Source organism: Pezoporus flaviventris, unplaced genomic scaffold (genome assembly GCF_033815535.1).
Source record: "Pezoporus flaviventris isolate CSIRO_AGI_PZ_B2104156 unplaced genomic scaffold, CSIRO_AGI_Pfla_v1 ptg000090l, whole genome shotgun sequence".
NCBI lineage: Eukaryota > Metazoa > Chordata > Aves > Psittaciformes > Psittacidae > Pezoporus > Pezoporus flaviventris.
The window spans coordinates 2,039,815-2,056,577 of NW_026892638.1; the positions used below are offsets into that span (position 1 = coordinate 2,039,815).

At 40.4% G+C, this 16,763-nt stretch overlaps 1 protein-coding gene across 5 annotated transcripts in view; it reads right to left on the reverse strand.

Moving 5' to 3' along the window:
- The window catches only part of POC5 (POC5 centriolar protein), a 30,323-nt gene extending 18,071 nt beyond the window's left edge, over window positions 1-12,252 (reverse strand). The window contains exons 1-2 of one of the 5 annotated variants that reach the window (XM_061475850.1): window positions 8,197-8,306; window positions 5,437-5,584 (exon numbers count right to left, since the gene is read on the reverse strand). In XM_061475850.1, coding sequence (XP_061331834.1) covers window positions 5,437-5,584; window positions 8,197-8,280 — 232 coding nt within the window. In that variant the 5' untranslated portion in view covers window positions 8,281-8,306. Of the gene's footprint in view, window positions 1-5,436; window positions 5,585-8,196; window positions 8,307-12,017 lie in introns of those variants that run through there. The other 4 variants (XM_061475852.1, XM_061475851.1, XM_061475853.1 and 1 more) reach the window with 4 other exon arrangements.
- Between the last annotated feature and the right edge of the window lie 4,511 nt (window positions 12,253-16,763).

Below are 16,763 nucleotides of genomic sequence, written 5' to 3' on the forward strand. Positions count from 1 at the left end.
TATTGTCCCTGGTCTGTCTTTTATTTGCAATGTACCTATAGAATTCCTTTCTTGTTATCTTTCACATCCCTAGCCAAGCTTAATTCTAACTGAGCCTTAGCTTTCCTAACCTGGTCCCTAGCTTCACAGACAGCATCCCTGCATTCTTCCCAGGCTTCCTGTCCTTGATTCCACATTTTATAAGCCTCTTTTTTCCCCTCTAAGTTTTCTCAGCAGCTCCTTATCCACCCATGGAGGTCTCCTGGCCCTCCTGCTGCACTTCCTTTTGGTTGGGATGCAACACTGCTGAGCTTGTAGTAGGTGATCCTTTAACAACAACCAAGATGTAAGACATCTCTTTCCTAGACTGACATGGTGTAGTGACATTTTAAAAAGCAAACCTATGTTTTGATAAAGCAGGAGAACGCCAGAAGTTTATTTATACTGTATAGCTAACAGAGGCATGGTGGGGCCATGTAAATATTCTTTTTATCTCAGTCTCCAAGAAGATCAAGAGCACCTTTACTGTTTTTTAACCATTTTACAAAATTTTGAAAGTAAAAGAGAAGCCACATTTTACAAGGTGCTGCCCTTTGCAAAGACAGTAAACATGTGAGTGTCTGTAACTGGGAGGAATACATGGTTCTTTGTAATGAGCAGTACATAAAGCTTCAATGTAAAATTTTGATCACCATCCAGTATAGAAGCATTTCTTTCCCTTGTCTCTGAACAATTAAGTACAGCTTGCAAATTACTACATTTATCTGACAATACCATGTGTATTAAGAGAGAACTCTATTCAAATATTTCAAGAGAAGCAATCAATTGAATGTAAATTCACCCTCTCAGATCTGCTGCACATCTTTAGGCAGTAAAGAGGAACAGATTTCATAGGCTACATATTTGGCCCCAGCAGAAAAAAAAAAAACAAAACAACGAAAAGTCTCACACCATTAAAGACAGAAGACAGTGCTGGCTAAGATCTTCTGTTCAGACAAGTCTGATAAAAAAAATAGAATACAGTCGTCTAGCAACCCCCCCCCCCCCCCCCCCCAAGTCTACTGTTTTGATTCTGATCTCGTCATGAACAGCAGCATCACACCTCACAAATATTCCCTTGCAAAACAATGCTCCACTCAAAATGGGAGACAAAACTGTAATTAGATACAGCACTGGGGAAAAGACCTGAACTAGAATTTGCTCCATAATATATAATTCCACATTGCTGTGTTTGGAATTTTCTTCTTTCCATGTAAGAACAAGTTCTCAGGCTGAGAAATGCTTCCAGCAGCTGATCTGAACTGATCTGCAATTCAAGAGTTTTGCAAGTGTATTTGAATCCTGACAATCTCCTACTGTGAGTGATCAACAGCCTCCTGTAATGGAAGAAGATTCAGAGGAGATGAGATGCTAATGAAGCTCAGAGAAGAATACAGGGAGTGACGACAGCTTTACTGAACTTCTCTCAACACAGGGGCGGGCAAAAGGTGGCCTTTGTTTTTCATAAAATGCTGTACCAGTTGACTGGATCAACTGGCCTTAGTTAACAAAAAAGTACAAATTTATTCCTGTGCTAGCCAAAGGAGCTTGCAGGAAGTGTTGGCTCCAACACCATATGAAAACTGAATAACCAGCAAAATGAACCTTCAACTGAGCAACAAGCTTGCGCTGACTTAACCCACACAGGTCCTTCCCAGCAACAAGGGACACCTCATATCTTGATGGCTAGTGTAAAGAGACTGTAACAGTGATCTAACTGTGTATTACGATTATTCTATCGCGCTGTGACTGTTCACTCAAGTCTTGCTCAGATTTTGCCTAACGCACGTTAAGGCCTGGTACATCCTGGAAGTAGTATCACCAGGTCAAGGCAAGAGCAGCATGCAGACAGGATATGAAGGACAGAAAGGCTGAAGTTAATTGCACAGCCGTTATCACCTGCAGCTTGCTATCTCCTGCTGCCATAACACCTTGCGCAACCTTGCCTGGCAGTTCCTTCAGAATCCACTAATTTACAGAAATAGTACAGACCAACCTTTTAAGCTGCAAGACACAAATATGTCAGTTTACCCAAAACGCTTTTGAACCACATCCAACAGCAGCCAGACTGATGAGGCTTTTGTGCTTCCTGCTGTGATACAGGGTATCCTGCACTGTGATGAAGAAGGAAGGATAAGCACTCTCTCTGCTGTTCAGGCAGGTGTTCACAGAGATGTGAGCTATGGGTTGCAAGTTACGAATTGCTGAACTTGTGAGTTATTCTAGTTTCTTGCTCAACATTTTTGTTCCTGTTCAACATCTTTGTCGCTGACATGGACAGTGGGATTGAGTGCGCCCTCAGCACATCTGCCGAAGACACCAAGCTGTGTGGTTCAGTTGATATGCTGGAGGGAAGAGATGCCATCCAGATGGACCTTGACACGCTTGTGAGGTGGGCAGATGCCAACCTCATGAAGTTTAACCATGCCAAGTGCAAGGTCCTACACCTGGGTCGGAGCAATCCCAGGCACAGCTACAGGTTGGGCAGAGAAGAGATTCAGAGCAGCCCTGCGGAAAAGGACTTGGGGGTGTTGGTCGATGAGAAACTTAACATGAGCTGTGCACTCACAGCCCAGAAAGCCAACCATACCCTGGGCTGCATCAAAAGGAGCGTGACCAGCAGGTCGAAGGAAGTGATCCTGCCGCTCTACTCTGCTCTCATGAGACCTCACTTGGAGTATTGTGTGCAGTTCTGGTGTCCTCAATATAAAAAGGACATGGAACTGTTGGAACAAGTCCAAAGGAGGCCATGAGGATGATCAGGGAGCTGGAGCACCTCCTGTGTGAAGACAGGCTGAGAAAGTTGGGGCTGTTCAGCCTGGAGAAAAGAAGGCTGCATGGCGACCTCATAGCAGCCTTCCAGTATCTGAAGGGGGCCTACAGGGATGCCGGGGAGGGACTCTTTATTAGGGACTGTAGTGATAGGACAAGGGGTAATGGGTTAAAACTTAAACAGGGGAGGTTTAGATTGGATATAAGGAAGAAGTTCTTTATTGTGAGGGTGGTGAGTCACTGGAATGGGTTGTCCAGAGAAGTTGTGAGTGCTCCATCCCTGGCATTGTTCAAGGCCAGGCTGGACAGAGCCTTGGGTGACTTGGTTTAGTGGGAGGTGTCCCTGCCCATGGCAGGGGGATTGGAAGTAGATGATCTTAAGGTCCTTTCCAACCCTAACTATTCTAGGATTCTAAAAACCTTATGAACTGAGGGATAAGTGAATTCACGTTAGACTAGTTTGTACAAAGGGGATTGAGCCCTTGTCTGATGTGTTTGCTTTCTTTCCTATTGAGTTTAGAAAAGAGAGTTTAATTAACAGAGTATGCTGACCTGAAAATCTGAGAGATCCCATGGGCTGTGATTTGTGCTTGCACTGCAATTTCAGTACATTGCTGTATCACTCCGCTAAACCAAGATCCCATGTAACAGCAAATGCCTTCAGACGAGTAAACTGGTACTAGAAGACTAAACCCTCTTCATGTACAGGATCTAAAGGAACCTCATGACAGTACCCATGGAAAGTTCTTTGGCTGTGGAAATCACAGATAGTTTAAATGTTACCTTCAGCTGAATCTATCTGCAATTTTTGAGACCTTGAACTTACGTAACAAACGAGGATGTTTCATTCCCCTATCAAAACATTTTATATCATAATTCTTTAAACACCAAGCAACTGCTCTCATTCTAGGATTTGCAGGATTACCTATTATTATAGTGGAATTTTCTGTGTTTGAATGTTCAAGAGTAACTGCCATAGTACAAAATACCAGCAGCTTCTATTGATCTGATTTCTTATGCATCTTGGTATAATTCCCACACAGGATAACTACACTGGATCAGTTAATAAAATTCAATATGTAAAAAGCAAAATTAAAAGGCTGCACTTTAAACTTTTCTGTTGGCAGAAGTTTTTCTAACATTATTCTGTATTGGAGGTAAATCTGGCATCAGAATGTGAATATTCTCTCTCTCCAAAGCTCCATTCTCATGCTTAAAATGAACTCAAAATCATGCCTTCTATCTTTTCCTAAGCAGTCTGATATTCAGAAGAACAACCACACTAATTCTGCATGGGGAGAAGTTGCAAATATGATGTCCTTAAGGACTAAGATTTTCAATTTTCATAAAAATGATAAAACGTTTCTCCTTCTGGCATACTGGGAAGAAAGGTGCTAGCTTGGGTGTCTGAACATACCCAAACTCCACTGCACAGACTCATTGTGGAAAGATACAGAACATTACCAATACCACCTCTCTCATTTTAATCACATTCCTTATTTTAAGAGCCTGTTGCTAGATAAGTTTTTATCATATTGCATTAACGTGAGTTAACTAAATGGTAGTTGACAGCCTACCAAGACTGCTTTATATTCTAGTGAAAACAATGTGCAATTTAAGAAGATAGACTGGTTTTCATTCATAGTTCTCTTGCTAATATGAAATGAACAACTTTCTGCACTACCCCTTGCAATCACACTAGTCAATTCCTGCTAGCAGAGAGTTGTTCAGCTTGGATCAGCATGGCTGAGAAGTCTTGCATACATTAGCCATAAACAATATTTACTCCAAGACGACAATTAGTGCTATACTTACACAGCACTTCAAGGCTGCTTTGTCTCTAATAATAAAATTATCTACACATTTTATACTCCATATTCATTTCAATAGTAGAGATAAAGCTATTCTAATGAGTCAAGAAAGAGGAGTGAAGAGAAAATTGTAGGCAAAAGTTTTTATCATGCAATAGCATGACAAAGAATAGAAGTTAATTTAACTTCAGTTCTTTCTGATTAAGCTAAACTCCCTAGTAAAGAAATAATGCAGGTATGATTGTTTACTATTTCTTCTGAAGCAAAATTAACAGAGCTTCCTTTATCTAAATGCTAGGGAAAAGCAAATAACATATAACCATAAACAGCATTGTTACTAATGCATCACATGACACTAAGTTTATACAGTCCAAGTAATAAAGTAAAACTGGAATAGAGTGACTAAAAGACTGAGAATGATATTTATTAGTGACATAATTAGTCACTACACAAAGCCTTTTTAAGGTAACTCTTACTTCCAAATAACTGTATTTTAAATACTCATTTATCTATCATGGCAGTCAGGTAGCAGCAAAAACAGTCCGATGTCATCTATTGCACATAAGGGCACCTCTTTTTGCATTATTACTCCAAACACTTTAAATATCTGCATCACAAAACACATGGAACTGTCATCTGAACAATACTATTATCTGAAAGTGATGTCAGAAACCCCTTCAGTGAATATGCTTTCCTAAATTTCTTCTTGTGCAAAATGTAAATGTACTGTATATGAGCTACATGTATTTTTCAAACAGAAGCTATTAGAAAACTTAAGCCAAAACATTTCTATGCTTGTTCTTGGAAGCTCAACACATAGCTTTGCACATACTACCTGGAGTCTTATGGTGAATGGCATCATCTGCTGCACTTGAAGACCTGCCACCAGCTCTCAGCTCTGAAGCAGGTTCTGACCCCTTTGAGAAACACTGGTCAAACTTCGGAGCCACTACAGCGTAATGAAGCAGCTCTTCATATTCATCCTGTCCCAAGGTGATGACAAATAATTATAATACTACAATGACTTTTCTAAAATCTAGGTTTATGTAGGAATATACAAGAGTATATATAAGGTATTTCTAGGAGTAGAAATGGGTTTCAATAATTTGGGGGAGCTTTTTAAATTATTATCATGGCTAAAAGAGGATTTCCCTTAAAGCAGTAAAAGCAAGCTGTTTTCCTACCATGACTATAATAATTTACCTTTCTCCTGTTTCATGTTCATTCCGATTACAGCTAGAAACACTTTGCTAGATGCCAGAACTGGATGCTATAATAGCCATCTTAAACAAAAACATGAACTATGAAAAAAAAAAAAAGTTCCACATCATATCAGCAATGAATTATCTGATATTATTTCTAAGCACTACTATTACTGCAAAGAAAAATACATATTTTTATAGGCATGGAAAAGATGCTACAGAACACAGTCACATGCAATATTCCAGAACATTACAATTTCTTTGTTGTGAATTCTAAAACCAATCATCAAAAGATACTTGAGTATCCAGTATTTTCTTTAGATTGGATAGAATTATTCTTACCTTGTATTATGAATTTTTAAAATTATACAGGTGTATGGAACACATATATATAAGTAACAGAAAAGCTTTCCTGTTAAAAAGTTATAAACCAATCTAACTGGTGTGCAGCATTATACTATGTACTGAAGTAAGCCAATTAACATTTTTAAAAAATCTCCTAATTAAACAGACTTTTAGAATGAAAGTTCAGGGCAAAACTGTGAACAACCTGTATTATAGCTTAAACATACAAACAAGTAATTAATTAAAAAAGTTAATTAAAAAAATTAAAAGTTTCAGCAGCTAAATGCTGAAACTGATCAAAGCCACTAATTAACATTTGGGAAAAAAGGCCAGTTGGAAAGTACTAAACCAGGGCATCAGTAATCATTCTTTCTTTACTTAATTCTATCATTGTATTTTACTGTTTTAGTCTTAAGTATTCTTTAACAATAACACTGCAAGTGGAATACAAGATTGACCAATAAATTTCAAATAAAAACCTAATAAAATAAAATTAACAATACATCCTTGGTTCATTTACTATCTTTGTTCTGCTTAAAACAAAACTTTAAAGTCAACCATAAAAATCCTGTTAAAGTATAAAACTAGAGGAACATAGTCCAAGGCTAGAAGGTCAGAGTTTTGATCATTTAATTCACACTACCTTGGTTTTGTAGAAGTAAATAAATCAGTGTTGCAATGAGCAAAGAGCACAAGAGCATTTAAGAGGTTTCTTTTTTTTTTTTTTCTTCCTTCATGAAGTATTATAAAAACCTACAGATGCTGCTTAGCATTTATCCTTAGGACTGCACTCAAATTTACTAAAACAACATGAAAAGAATGAATTGAATGGACAAAGTCAGGCACAATTCAATTATAAGTAAATGGAAATTCTCTAAGAGCTAGTGGATTCATAAGGAAAAGTTAATTCTGGCCTCTATTTAAAAGCACCCAAACAAAACAAAAGTCCCTTCAAAATTATGTAAAAGGAGTACTTCCCTGTCAACATTTATATTGCTCAGCTCTGACCCCAGCATTCTTCTTTTCCAATAGTCTTCTGCGAGGAGCAGGTAAGGACCTTGGGCTTGTCTGGATTGGACAAAAGGAGGCTGAGGGGCAATCTCATTGCTCTCTACAGCTTCCTGAGAAGGGCAAGCCAAGAGGGAGGAGCTGATCTCTCCTCTCTGGGATCCAGTGACAGGATGCATAGGAATGGTTCAAAGCTGCACCCAGAGTGGGTTAAGACTGGACATTAGGAAGCATGTCTTCACCAAGAAGGTGGTCAAACACCGGAATAGGCCTCCAGAGAGGTGGTCAATGATCCATGTCTGTCAGTGTTAAACAGGCATTTGGCCAATGCCCTTAATAACATGCTTTAACTCTAGGCCAGCCCTGAAGTGGTCTAGATGATTGCCGTAAGTTACTTCCACCCAAAATATTCTGTTGTATTCTAGATGTGTTCTCAGTTGTGAAACAGTCAACAAGGTGGCCTTAGAACCTCCTTATAAATCAATCACGTCATAAAAAAAATTTTAGTCTGTCAAAATTCATGACACAACACCTTCATCTTGTTTTCTGACTACAAAAGGCTCTGGAAACATGGATGAATTACTGCTGCTGAGCAAAGATCAAGAGAACTTATCCATGAGATATGATCACAAACAGAGAAGCATACGAACTGCAGAAATGAACTGCCCATAAACAGGCAGTTTAACACGGACAAAAGTTAACCCACATGAAGAAAATACCTTAAGAAATCCACTTAACAGTGCTTCTGTACATGCCCAGAAAAAAGAAAACTTTACTACTTTACTCATAGCTGTCACTGATCAATCTCTTAAATTTTGATAAGAATTTTCACATAAATCAAAATTGCACAGAAGGGAATCCAAGTGAAGATATTTTAATCCCAGATTGGTTTTATCTAATTTTCTTTTCACTAACATTTTTATTATTTTCCTGTATACATAAAATGAAAGAGATGCAAGTTTTATTAGATTTGCTCATAATTACCCTTTGACAAATAAAATGCAACGACAGTGAACCAAATGAGGTTGCCTTTTTCCTACCTTAAGATCTGAAGAAACAGAACTGCCCCAAACAGTGTCTTTTGGCAAAACAGGACTTGTGCTTTTCTCCTCATCTGATGACATTCTGCACAAGTTAGTCTATAAAACAGTAGAAGCTGAACTTCATTTTTCAGTTCCAGTATGATTACTGTATTTTCATCAACATTTCCCTCACAAAAAAGAGATTCTACTGTAGAAACTGCATCAACACCCATGCTATAGGCTAAACTGATTGTACATTTTCATTATATAATGCTAGGTAGGAAACTGCCTGACCCAATCCACACCCGGAAGACTTCCACTGACTTAAAAAAGAAAAACAAACCCACAATGGAAGACCCAAAAGCAAGAATATAAGTTTTCTTTTATTTTACATGGACTGAATAAGTTTAATACCTAATGCTTCATGATAAAAAATTTCACATCAACGGTAAATGAAATACATTGTTAGAGAAAAAACAAAACACCAAAACCCACAAATGAAACATAGATCAAGAATAACTGAAGCCTTAATTCACAGATATATTTCTGTGACAATGTCAATCCCTCCTTCTTATTCACACTGTATTTTTTGGAGATTAACAGCTTATTTCACTACAAAATTCCAGGAGAGTGCTACAAGAATGACTCAATTCCTGTATGACTTTTTTTTCCCCTTGAACTACCTGAAGTACTTCCCAAGCTGCAATGATGCCCTGAACACTCCAGTTCAATAACCTGAAGCCCTCACTTACTGGTCAACATCACTATCCCTCCACTTTCTCGACACTTCTTGCCTTATAGGCCCAGGAAGACACAGACATGGAAGAACAGGTAATGCTTTAGATTCTGATAATGTCAATCATTCCAGCATTTTCTAAGCAAAATAGCGAGGTATTCTTTGAACATTTGGGAAGCAGATGATGTAGAACTGAGAATAAACTTGAAGACTTTCTGAAAGATGTATGTACCTTTAAATCTACAGCAGCCTTGTAAAGGTCTTTCAGTGAAGAACTGAAGCTCTTGTGATGGGGCTTGGTAGGGTTCTATCTCTAGAATGTATGGGGAAAATCCTAGAATGTATGCGGAAAAAAAGAACTCTGAAGGGTATTTGGGGGTAACGGAAGAAACTACAGAATGAGTGGGAACTGAGTACTGAGCAATGTTATTTTGTTAATGAATGAATGGCAGAGTGATATAGTTGGCTGATGCACATGTAAAACGATCACCAGACACATTGAGCGGGGAGTTACCAGCTGAGAGTAAGTTTGGGAAGAGGACCACCATAAATAACCAGAAGAACTGACTGCTTGTAGAATGTAGCAAACAACCATGCAATGAAAATTTATTTTTAGAGAGACCTTTAAAACTATCAATTATTCTCAATTGTTTTTTAAACAGATGCATTTTCTGACATGTTATTTTTAGATTGCTAGTTGTGTTGTCGTTAAATTGAAAGGAATAGCCTCCTTAAGCATCATCATAATTTTTCAAAATGTCATAAAACTCACAATAGTTCTCTATAATGGAATAGAGATGGAAATAGTCTTTCTGTTCTGTGAGTTATTCTTGAGGCTGATTCTTCCTAGCACCACAAAAGCTCTCTTTGCCACAGGTATCTGCACCATTCAGAATGGCAAGCTTGTTTCTGTGCTTAAGATAGACACTATAAAAATGGTATAAAGACAATTTTAAACGCTGAGATTTCCTAGAGCCCAAGGTTCAAAAGACATGATTACCATTGCTCTACTTCCTGCTGAGCCCTAATATACTGACCATGGTTTTTATTACAAAATATGAAGCCTCGGGGAGGTTTACTAAATACTTTTATTGCTGTATATTGGTCTGTAGATGAAATACTACATAGATAAGAAATACTACCTTCCTCATCTCTTCCATTTTTATTGTCTGCTGCTCTGATAATTTCCATTTTCTCCTCCATCCCAGAAATTACTCCCTATCTGTTCCTTTGGCTTTGGCCTCTATACCTAATCAAGTAACTATACTAGCACCCCTTTAGTCAATATATTGTTTTAATAGCCAAAATACAGTTCTTCACTAATCTTAAAAAGTCAGCTTCAATTCCATATGCCTTTGCACTCATATAGTTTATCAAATTGCGGGTCCTGAATACCCTAAAAGTTGTGGAGGTATGAAAATGTGCATGCTTTGGGGGGTGAGGGAGGAATAGGGAGGCTAATATAGCACTTACAGGAATTAAAGCTGTATTTACAGCCATACAGACACCGTTCTCTTCCCTTCTCAGTCCACTTAAAAAAGTAGTAAACTGCAACAAACTCTCCAGAGGAACAGGAAGGCAAATGGACTTTCATGTGAAAAGAGATGAGTCCAAAGAAGCAGAAGAGAAAGGTTTCTTCTTCAAAAAAAAAAAAAATTTTTTGTCTAATAACTTAAAACCACTGTTGTGATTTCTATTTTCAGGTTTTTGAGATCATGCCCTGACACTCATTCTCATGTATCTAGTTCTCTGATTATCACTGAAACTACTCTTAAGTTTTGTGGTCTTCCAAAATTCAAAAGCCTCTTTCACTACAAGTGATGCTATCTCTCCACTCCACACCACCTTCTCTTCAAATCTGTAACTGCAGTTTACCTGTTTGACATAATCTTTTAAAATTACTCACTGTCACTTCAAGCTCTCTGTATTTGCCTCCTCTTCCCATCCCTTTATGTTCGAGCTTTCCTCATGTTTATTTTGCCTGTATGTACCTCTAATGCTTGTGTCCAGAGCCTAACCTTGCAATTTGATTATTGCAACATTCCAGTGAAAATCACAGTAAACCTACAATTCTAGAAATCTGCTTAGGTACAGAACAACAGATTGGATTACTACAATAACTTAATACACTTCTTTTAATGCAGTGTTTACAGACATCATTGCCATGTGATCTCAGTGAACAAGCACTAAGTTTAAGAAAACACTAGGTAAGTTTCTAAGAGAGAAATTAAGATATTAACTAAGACACCATCTCTGAGTCAACAACATGATTTACTAGCTGAAAACCACTATATGGTCAGAGAGTGACAGGAGCATCTTTGTGCTTACTATATTGTTCTATTATTACTTGAGCATCTGCCAAAACACATATCTGGCTTCATTAAAGAAAAATTCCTGTTAACAGCAGTAGTTTCTTCCAAATCGTAAGTGTACATCTACAATGTTAAGACTGCTATTCTTGGAAAAGGAGACAATTATAATGATCTTTGACCTGACTCACCATGGCTGCTCCAATCCTTAGTTTTGAATCACCTGAGATGTGCTCAGGATTTTTGCTTTTGGGTTTATGTTTGACTAGAAGTAATGCTTTTCAAATAATTTAACAGTGCCCTCAGATAAGAGGGCTCAACAGCTAGTAAACAGAACTACTCAATCTTCCAGCAGCCACAAGACATGCTATTTCCCTTTCACTGTATCCCCTTGCAAAGCAGCACTGCTCAAGTCCACATTTTTAAGCTTCTCACGGCAGCATCCCTATAACCACACTACAGCGACCACCGCTGCCATGTCAACTAACAGTCAGGACGCGGCAGTCACGCAGACACCTGGGAGGCACAGACAGGTAAGCACACGGGTGGAGGGGCAGGTGGGAGCACAGTTATGCAGGTGAATAGGACACCTTTTTACAGGGCTTTTAAGGCAACCAGCTCAACTACCCGGGGGCAGGAGGTGCCCACAGACTCCCTTAGTGAGTGGTGGCAAGCTCGGGAGGGGGATGAGAGGGGTTGCCAACGGGTACCCCGCCGGGCAGGACCCCCATGTTCATGGGGCCGGTGCTGTGTCAGTCACGGCGCCCCCGGCCGCCCCCCACCGCCCCTCTCACCTGCGGGCACCCGCGGCCCCGGTCCGCCGACCGAGGCGGTTCAAACTACCGGACCGGAAGAAGCACGTCTTTGATAGGCTCAAGGCGCGCTTACAAACTATTCTCCGATTCGGCAGTTTGTCGGCAAAATAGCCAATTAAATTGCTCGCCCGGGGATGGGGGCGGGCCAGTCCCTCCCACTGCCGTCCTTCTTCCGCGCTCCGGCCGCTCCGCCTCCCGCCGCAGCTGCCTGTCAGCGGCTGCCGCTCGCTGATTGGCTGTCGCACTCCCGCGGCCGGTGCGCGGGCAGCTGCTGGCCGTTAGCGGAGGCGTGAGCCGCTGCGCGCGGGGCTGGTCGGCGCTGAGGTGCCGCTATGGGCGGGCGGAGGTGGCAGGTGTGCTGCGGCGCCCCCTACCGAGCGCCATGGCTGTAGTCAATGGCCCTGGCAGTGCGGGGAGGCGGGGTGGGGGGGAATGGACCTTGCTAGCCTAAGACCTTTTTGCAGGAGCTGGTGTTACCCATGTTGGAGAATAGCCGCTCCAGGGGCGTTCCTGTGGAGAATGGAATGAAAACCCCAAAAAGTGGATTCTTTGGTGGAGCAACTTCATTCTTCAGTGTTTCCACCGATGCTAATTATGAAGCTAGGAAATCTCCCCGGGTACAAGCTTTAATTAACTTTTGTAGTGATGCTTCAGACGGAGCTCTGGGCTTACAGTTTCCAGCATTTCTCTCCAATCCAGCCTTTCTATAAAGCCTTTCATATGTAGACACACTAAATGAATTCAGCTGTGCGTAACACCCCATCTGAGGCAAAGCTGCTTGCTCAGCAGCTGGAGCAGCATCTTCAGTGTGATCCCAGAGGGAATTGCTTTTATTGATGTAGTCTCAGGGCTATAATAGAAATTCAACACCAAGTTTCAAAGATTTTCAATCAGGAATCAAGGAGTGGAGAGTCCTCCTGTTTGTTCTTTTTCATTTACCCTGATACCATCTCAATTGTTCTTTCTGTAATGCAAACTGTGACGTAGAAAATCTTTTCAAAATCATTTACAGAACTGAACTCTAGCTACAGCTGTACCATCTAGTATACTGGAGCCACAGATGTCCTGGTCAAGCTCCACAGTATGTAAATATACCTCATACTGCAGCAGCATTTTGTCTGATAGTATGAGAAAGTTGGCAGAGATGTAAAATAACCTAACATCCACAAAATTGTAACTTATAATTTGCCTTTTATAAACCTTTACATGTTTGTCCTTCTCTGTCTTAGCTCCTATCTTAGCCAAGTGCATGCTCAGAACTGAACAATAAACAGGCATTTGGTCATTCATTTTACAAGTCTTGGCCTCAAAAACATTCTTGCTTTTAGCCTTGACCATAGACAAGTTAGAAACAACTACACCAAAACATAAACACAGTGGGTTTTGTTGTCATAAACTGCATTTATTGTCTGAGACCTAGGACGGAACCTTCCATTTTGCAGAAGTGACAAGCCGTGATGCACATGGGCTTTATTAGACACTGGTTATGACTGAAAACAGGAAAGTGGATAGATTCAGTTTTGATCCCAGTGGGGTTTGAAGATGAGTTTCGTTCCAGGATACTGTGAGGTCTCCAGGCAGGGGATGGAGCTGTTAATCTGCAGAAAAGACTGTCTGGTCACTGTTCTTGTGGGGTATATTGCATTTGTTTAAGAATAGTTGATGCTTTTAACTGCAGCATCTGATAAGGTCTGCATTATTTGATGAGCAAGAACTGCAGCCTGTGTGACTTCTCATTATTGTGCAGTCATTCTGTTTCATTAAGGCCTATGATGACACTTGCTGAGGTTAGTTTCCAGAAAAACAGAATGGAATGACTGCTTTTGCTGATTGTAGTAAGGCTGGATGAGCAGATGTCTTTGGAGAAACATCTTTAATTGATTTGGTTGTAGGTATCTCTAATAGGGTCTTCAGTATCAGTTAGGGTTAAATTAGAGGTAAAAAAGAAGTGCATTTTGTAAGGTTTGCATGAATAGGAGGAGCACTGGCCTCACATCTTGTCCTGGCACCATTTCTTTTTTTTTTTTTTTTTTTTTTGAACACTAAACTGTACTTGTCATGCAGCTGTAATCATATCTTGGTGACCAGTGCCTATACCAAAGTAAGGCATAAGCTATTTTCTGTTGCCACAGCTGACTGTTCTGCAAGGTCACAGCTGAAGGAGGAATTTATAATAAACCAGAGTATTCCTGGATAAAAGGAAGTAGAGTTTTTACATGAATTTGAAGGATTGGACCACCCCTAAAGTCTAAAATAAAGGTAATGAGGAATGACACAGTAACTGGTCTGAGCTGGCCTCCATATGAAAGGCCACAAGGCGCAGTGACATTTGCAGTCATGAAACATGACAGGACATCTGTTTGCAGGACTTTCTCTACATATATCTCTAGTATTTAAGAAGCAGTATAGTTAAAAGTGAGAGAAAAGCTCCTCCAAGAGCAATTTTAGATCACGAAATCCAAACAATCTTTTCTGATTTATGTAACTACTGAAAATCAGCCTCCAAATTTAGGTACTTATTTGGTGTTTGAAATAAGGTCATGTGAATGTAGAACTACTGTAATGTTTTGAAATGCTTGGCCACATCTAAGTTTTCAACAAGGCTTATGTCTGGTGCATGTAAGTGAAACAGGACACAAGTTCCTTGTCTTGGACATAGGGAGATGACGTACACATCTGTCATAAGCACATATGCTCTAAATTGGAGAGGTGTGAATTTGATTAGGTGGACTGTTCGTTAGATGAGGAATTGGCTGGATGGTTGCATCCAGAATGTAGTGATCAGTGGCTCAATGTCTGGATGAACACCACTGACAAGTGGCACCCTCAGGGGTATGTACTGTGACCAGTGCTGTTTAATATCTTCATCAATGGCATGGACAGTAGGATTGAATGTGCTGTCAGCAAGTTGATACCAAGCTGAGGGATGGGAAGCTATCCAGTGGGACTTGGGCAGGCTTGAGAGATGGCCCCACGCAAACCTCGTGAGGTTCAACGGGGCAAGTGCAGAGTCCTGCACCTGAGCTGGGGCAATGCTTGATATCAATACAGGCTGGGGGGATGAAGGGATTGAGAGTACCTCACAGGAAAAGCACTTGGGCGTACTAGTGGATGAACACAAGCCAGCAGTGTGCACTTGCAGCCCACAAGACCCATCCTATCTTGGGCTGCATCCAAAGGAGCATGGCCAGCAGGGAGGGAGGTGATTCTGACTCTCTGCTCTGGTGAGACCCCACCTGGATACTGCAGCCAGCTCTGGAGTCCTCAGCACAGGACAGGCATGGACCTGATGGAGAGGGTCCAGAGGAGGGCCACAAAAATGATCAGAGGGCTGGAGCACCTCTCCTGTGAGGAAAGGCTGAGAGAGTTGGGGTTGTTCAGCAAGAAGAAGCTAAGATATGGGTAGATCCTACTGTGGCTTTTCAGTTCTTAAAAGGGGCCTATGAGAAAGATGGGGAGAGACTTTTTAGCAGGACTTGTGATACGACTGAGGGGTGAAGGTTTTAAACTAAAAGAGGGGAGATTCAGGCTGGATGTGAGGAAGAAATTCTTTACAGCGAGGGTGGTAAAATACTGGCACAGGTTGCCCAGAGAGGTGGTGGCTGCACCATCCATGGAGGCATTCAAGGCCAGGTGGATGTAGTTCTGGGCAACCTGATCTAGTTCAAGATGTCCCTGCTCATTGCAGGGAGTTGGACTAGATGACCTTTGGAGGTCCCTTCCAGCACCAACTGTTCTATGATTTTATGATCATCTGTTAATGCTAATTTGTATTGCACACTGCTGGTGTAAAAAATCTGGGAAATCTTTCTGCATAAAATAGTTTTTTAAATACATGACTGCCTTCGGTACATGAGCCTTTAAATATGTGTTTTCATTCTTATCTCTTTGGGGAAATGCAGACATTTGAAAATTGAAGAAGATTGCAATGAGTACTCAAACCAGTCTGTGATGCAAACATCTACTGGTACTTTGTAATTAAGCGCCTAAAAAGCAAAGGAGATCAAATGGTATAAGGCTGATTACTAGTACAAAGAGGTAATTGTAGATACAGAGCAATGAAATGACAGTAATTACCCTACTCCCACACTGTGGGTATTATGGAGTTATCTGATAAAAACTTCTGTGGAAACTTTCTGATTTTGAATTGTATCTCAAAAATACCAGTAATCCTTAATGTTGGATTCTATAGAACAGTAGAACATACAATTATTTTCACAGGGGGAAGGAGATTTTCCCATGCTTTTATGATCACATATGTTCATATGCTGCTCTAGCCAAGCAAATGCCACAGCAGTGATTGGAGCCAGGCAAAGGCTGGTACTGTCATGGTTTTTTTTGAAGGAAATATGGAAAAGGGAAGCAGGAGGAAGGAGGTTGAACGGATATAACAGCGTTAGCACATTTAATTACAAAAGGTCATCTTTGTTCTTTGAAACGGTTTTTGAAGGACTCAAAATACAAAGTAAACATAGTCTAGCTTACATGAAACATTAATGAATTTTTAGTGTTATCTGTAGTTCTGTAGCTTGTTGAAAGACCTTTTCAATGTTGTGTTTTCCGTTTTTTCTCAGTATCTGTTGTGATTACTGTGATGGAAAAGCAGATGCTTTGTAGTAAGTTATGTGTGGATACTGGACTGATTACAGTTTGACTCTGCCAGGTTAAGTATTTGGCTGTTTACTGTGTGACAAGGTCTGTCTCCTCACGTGCAGTGTTAGATGC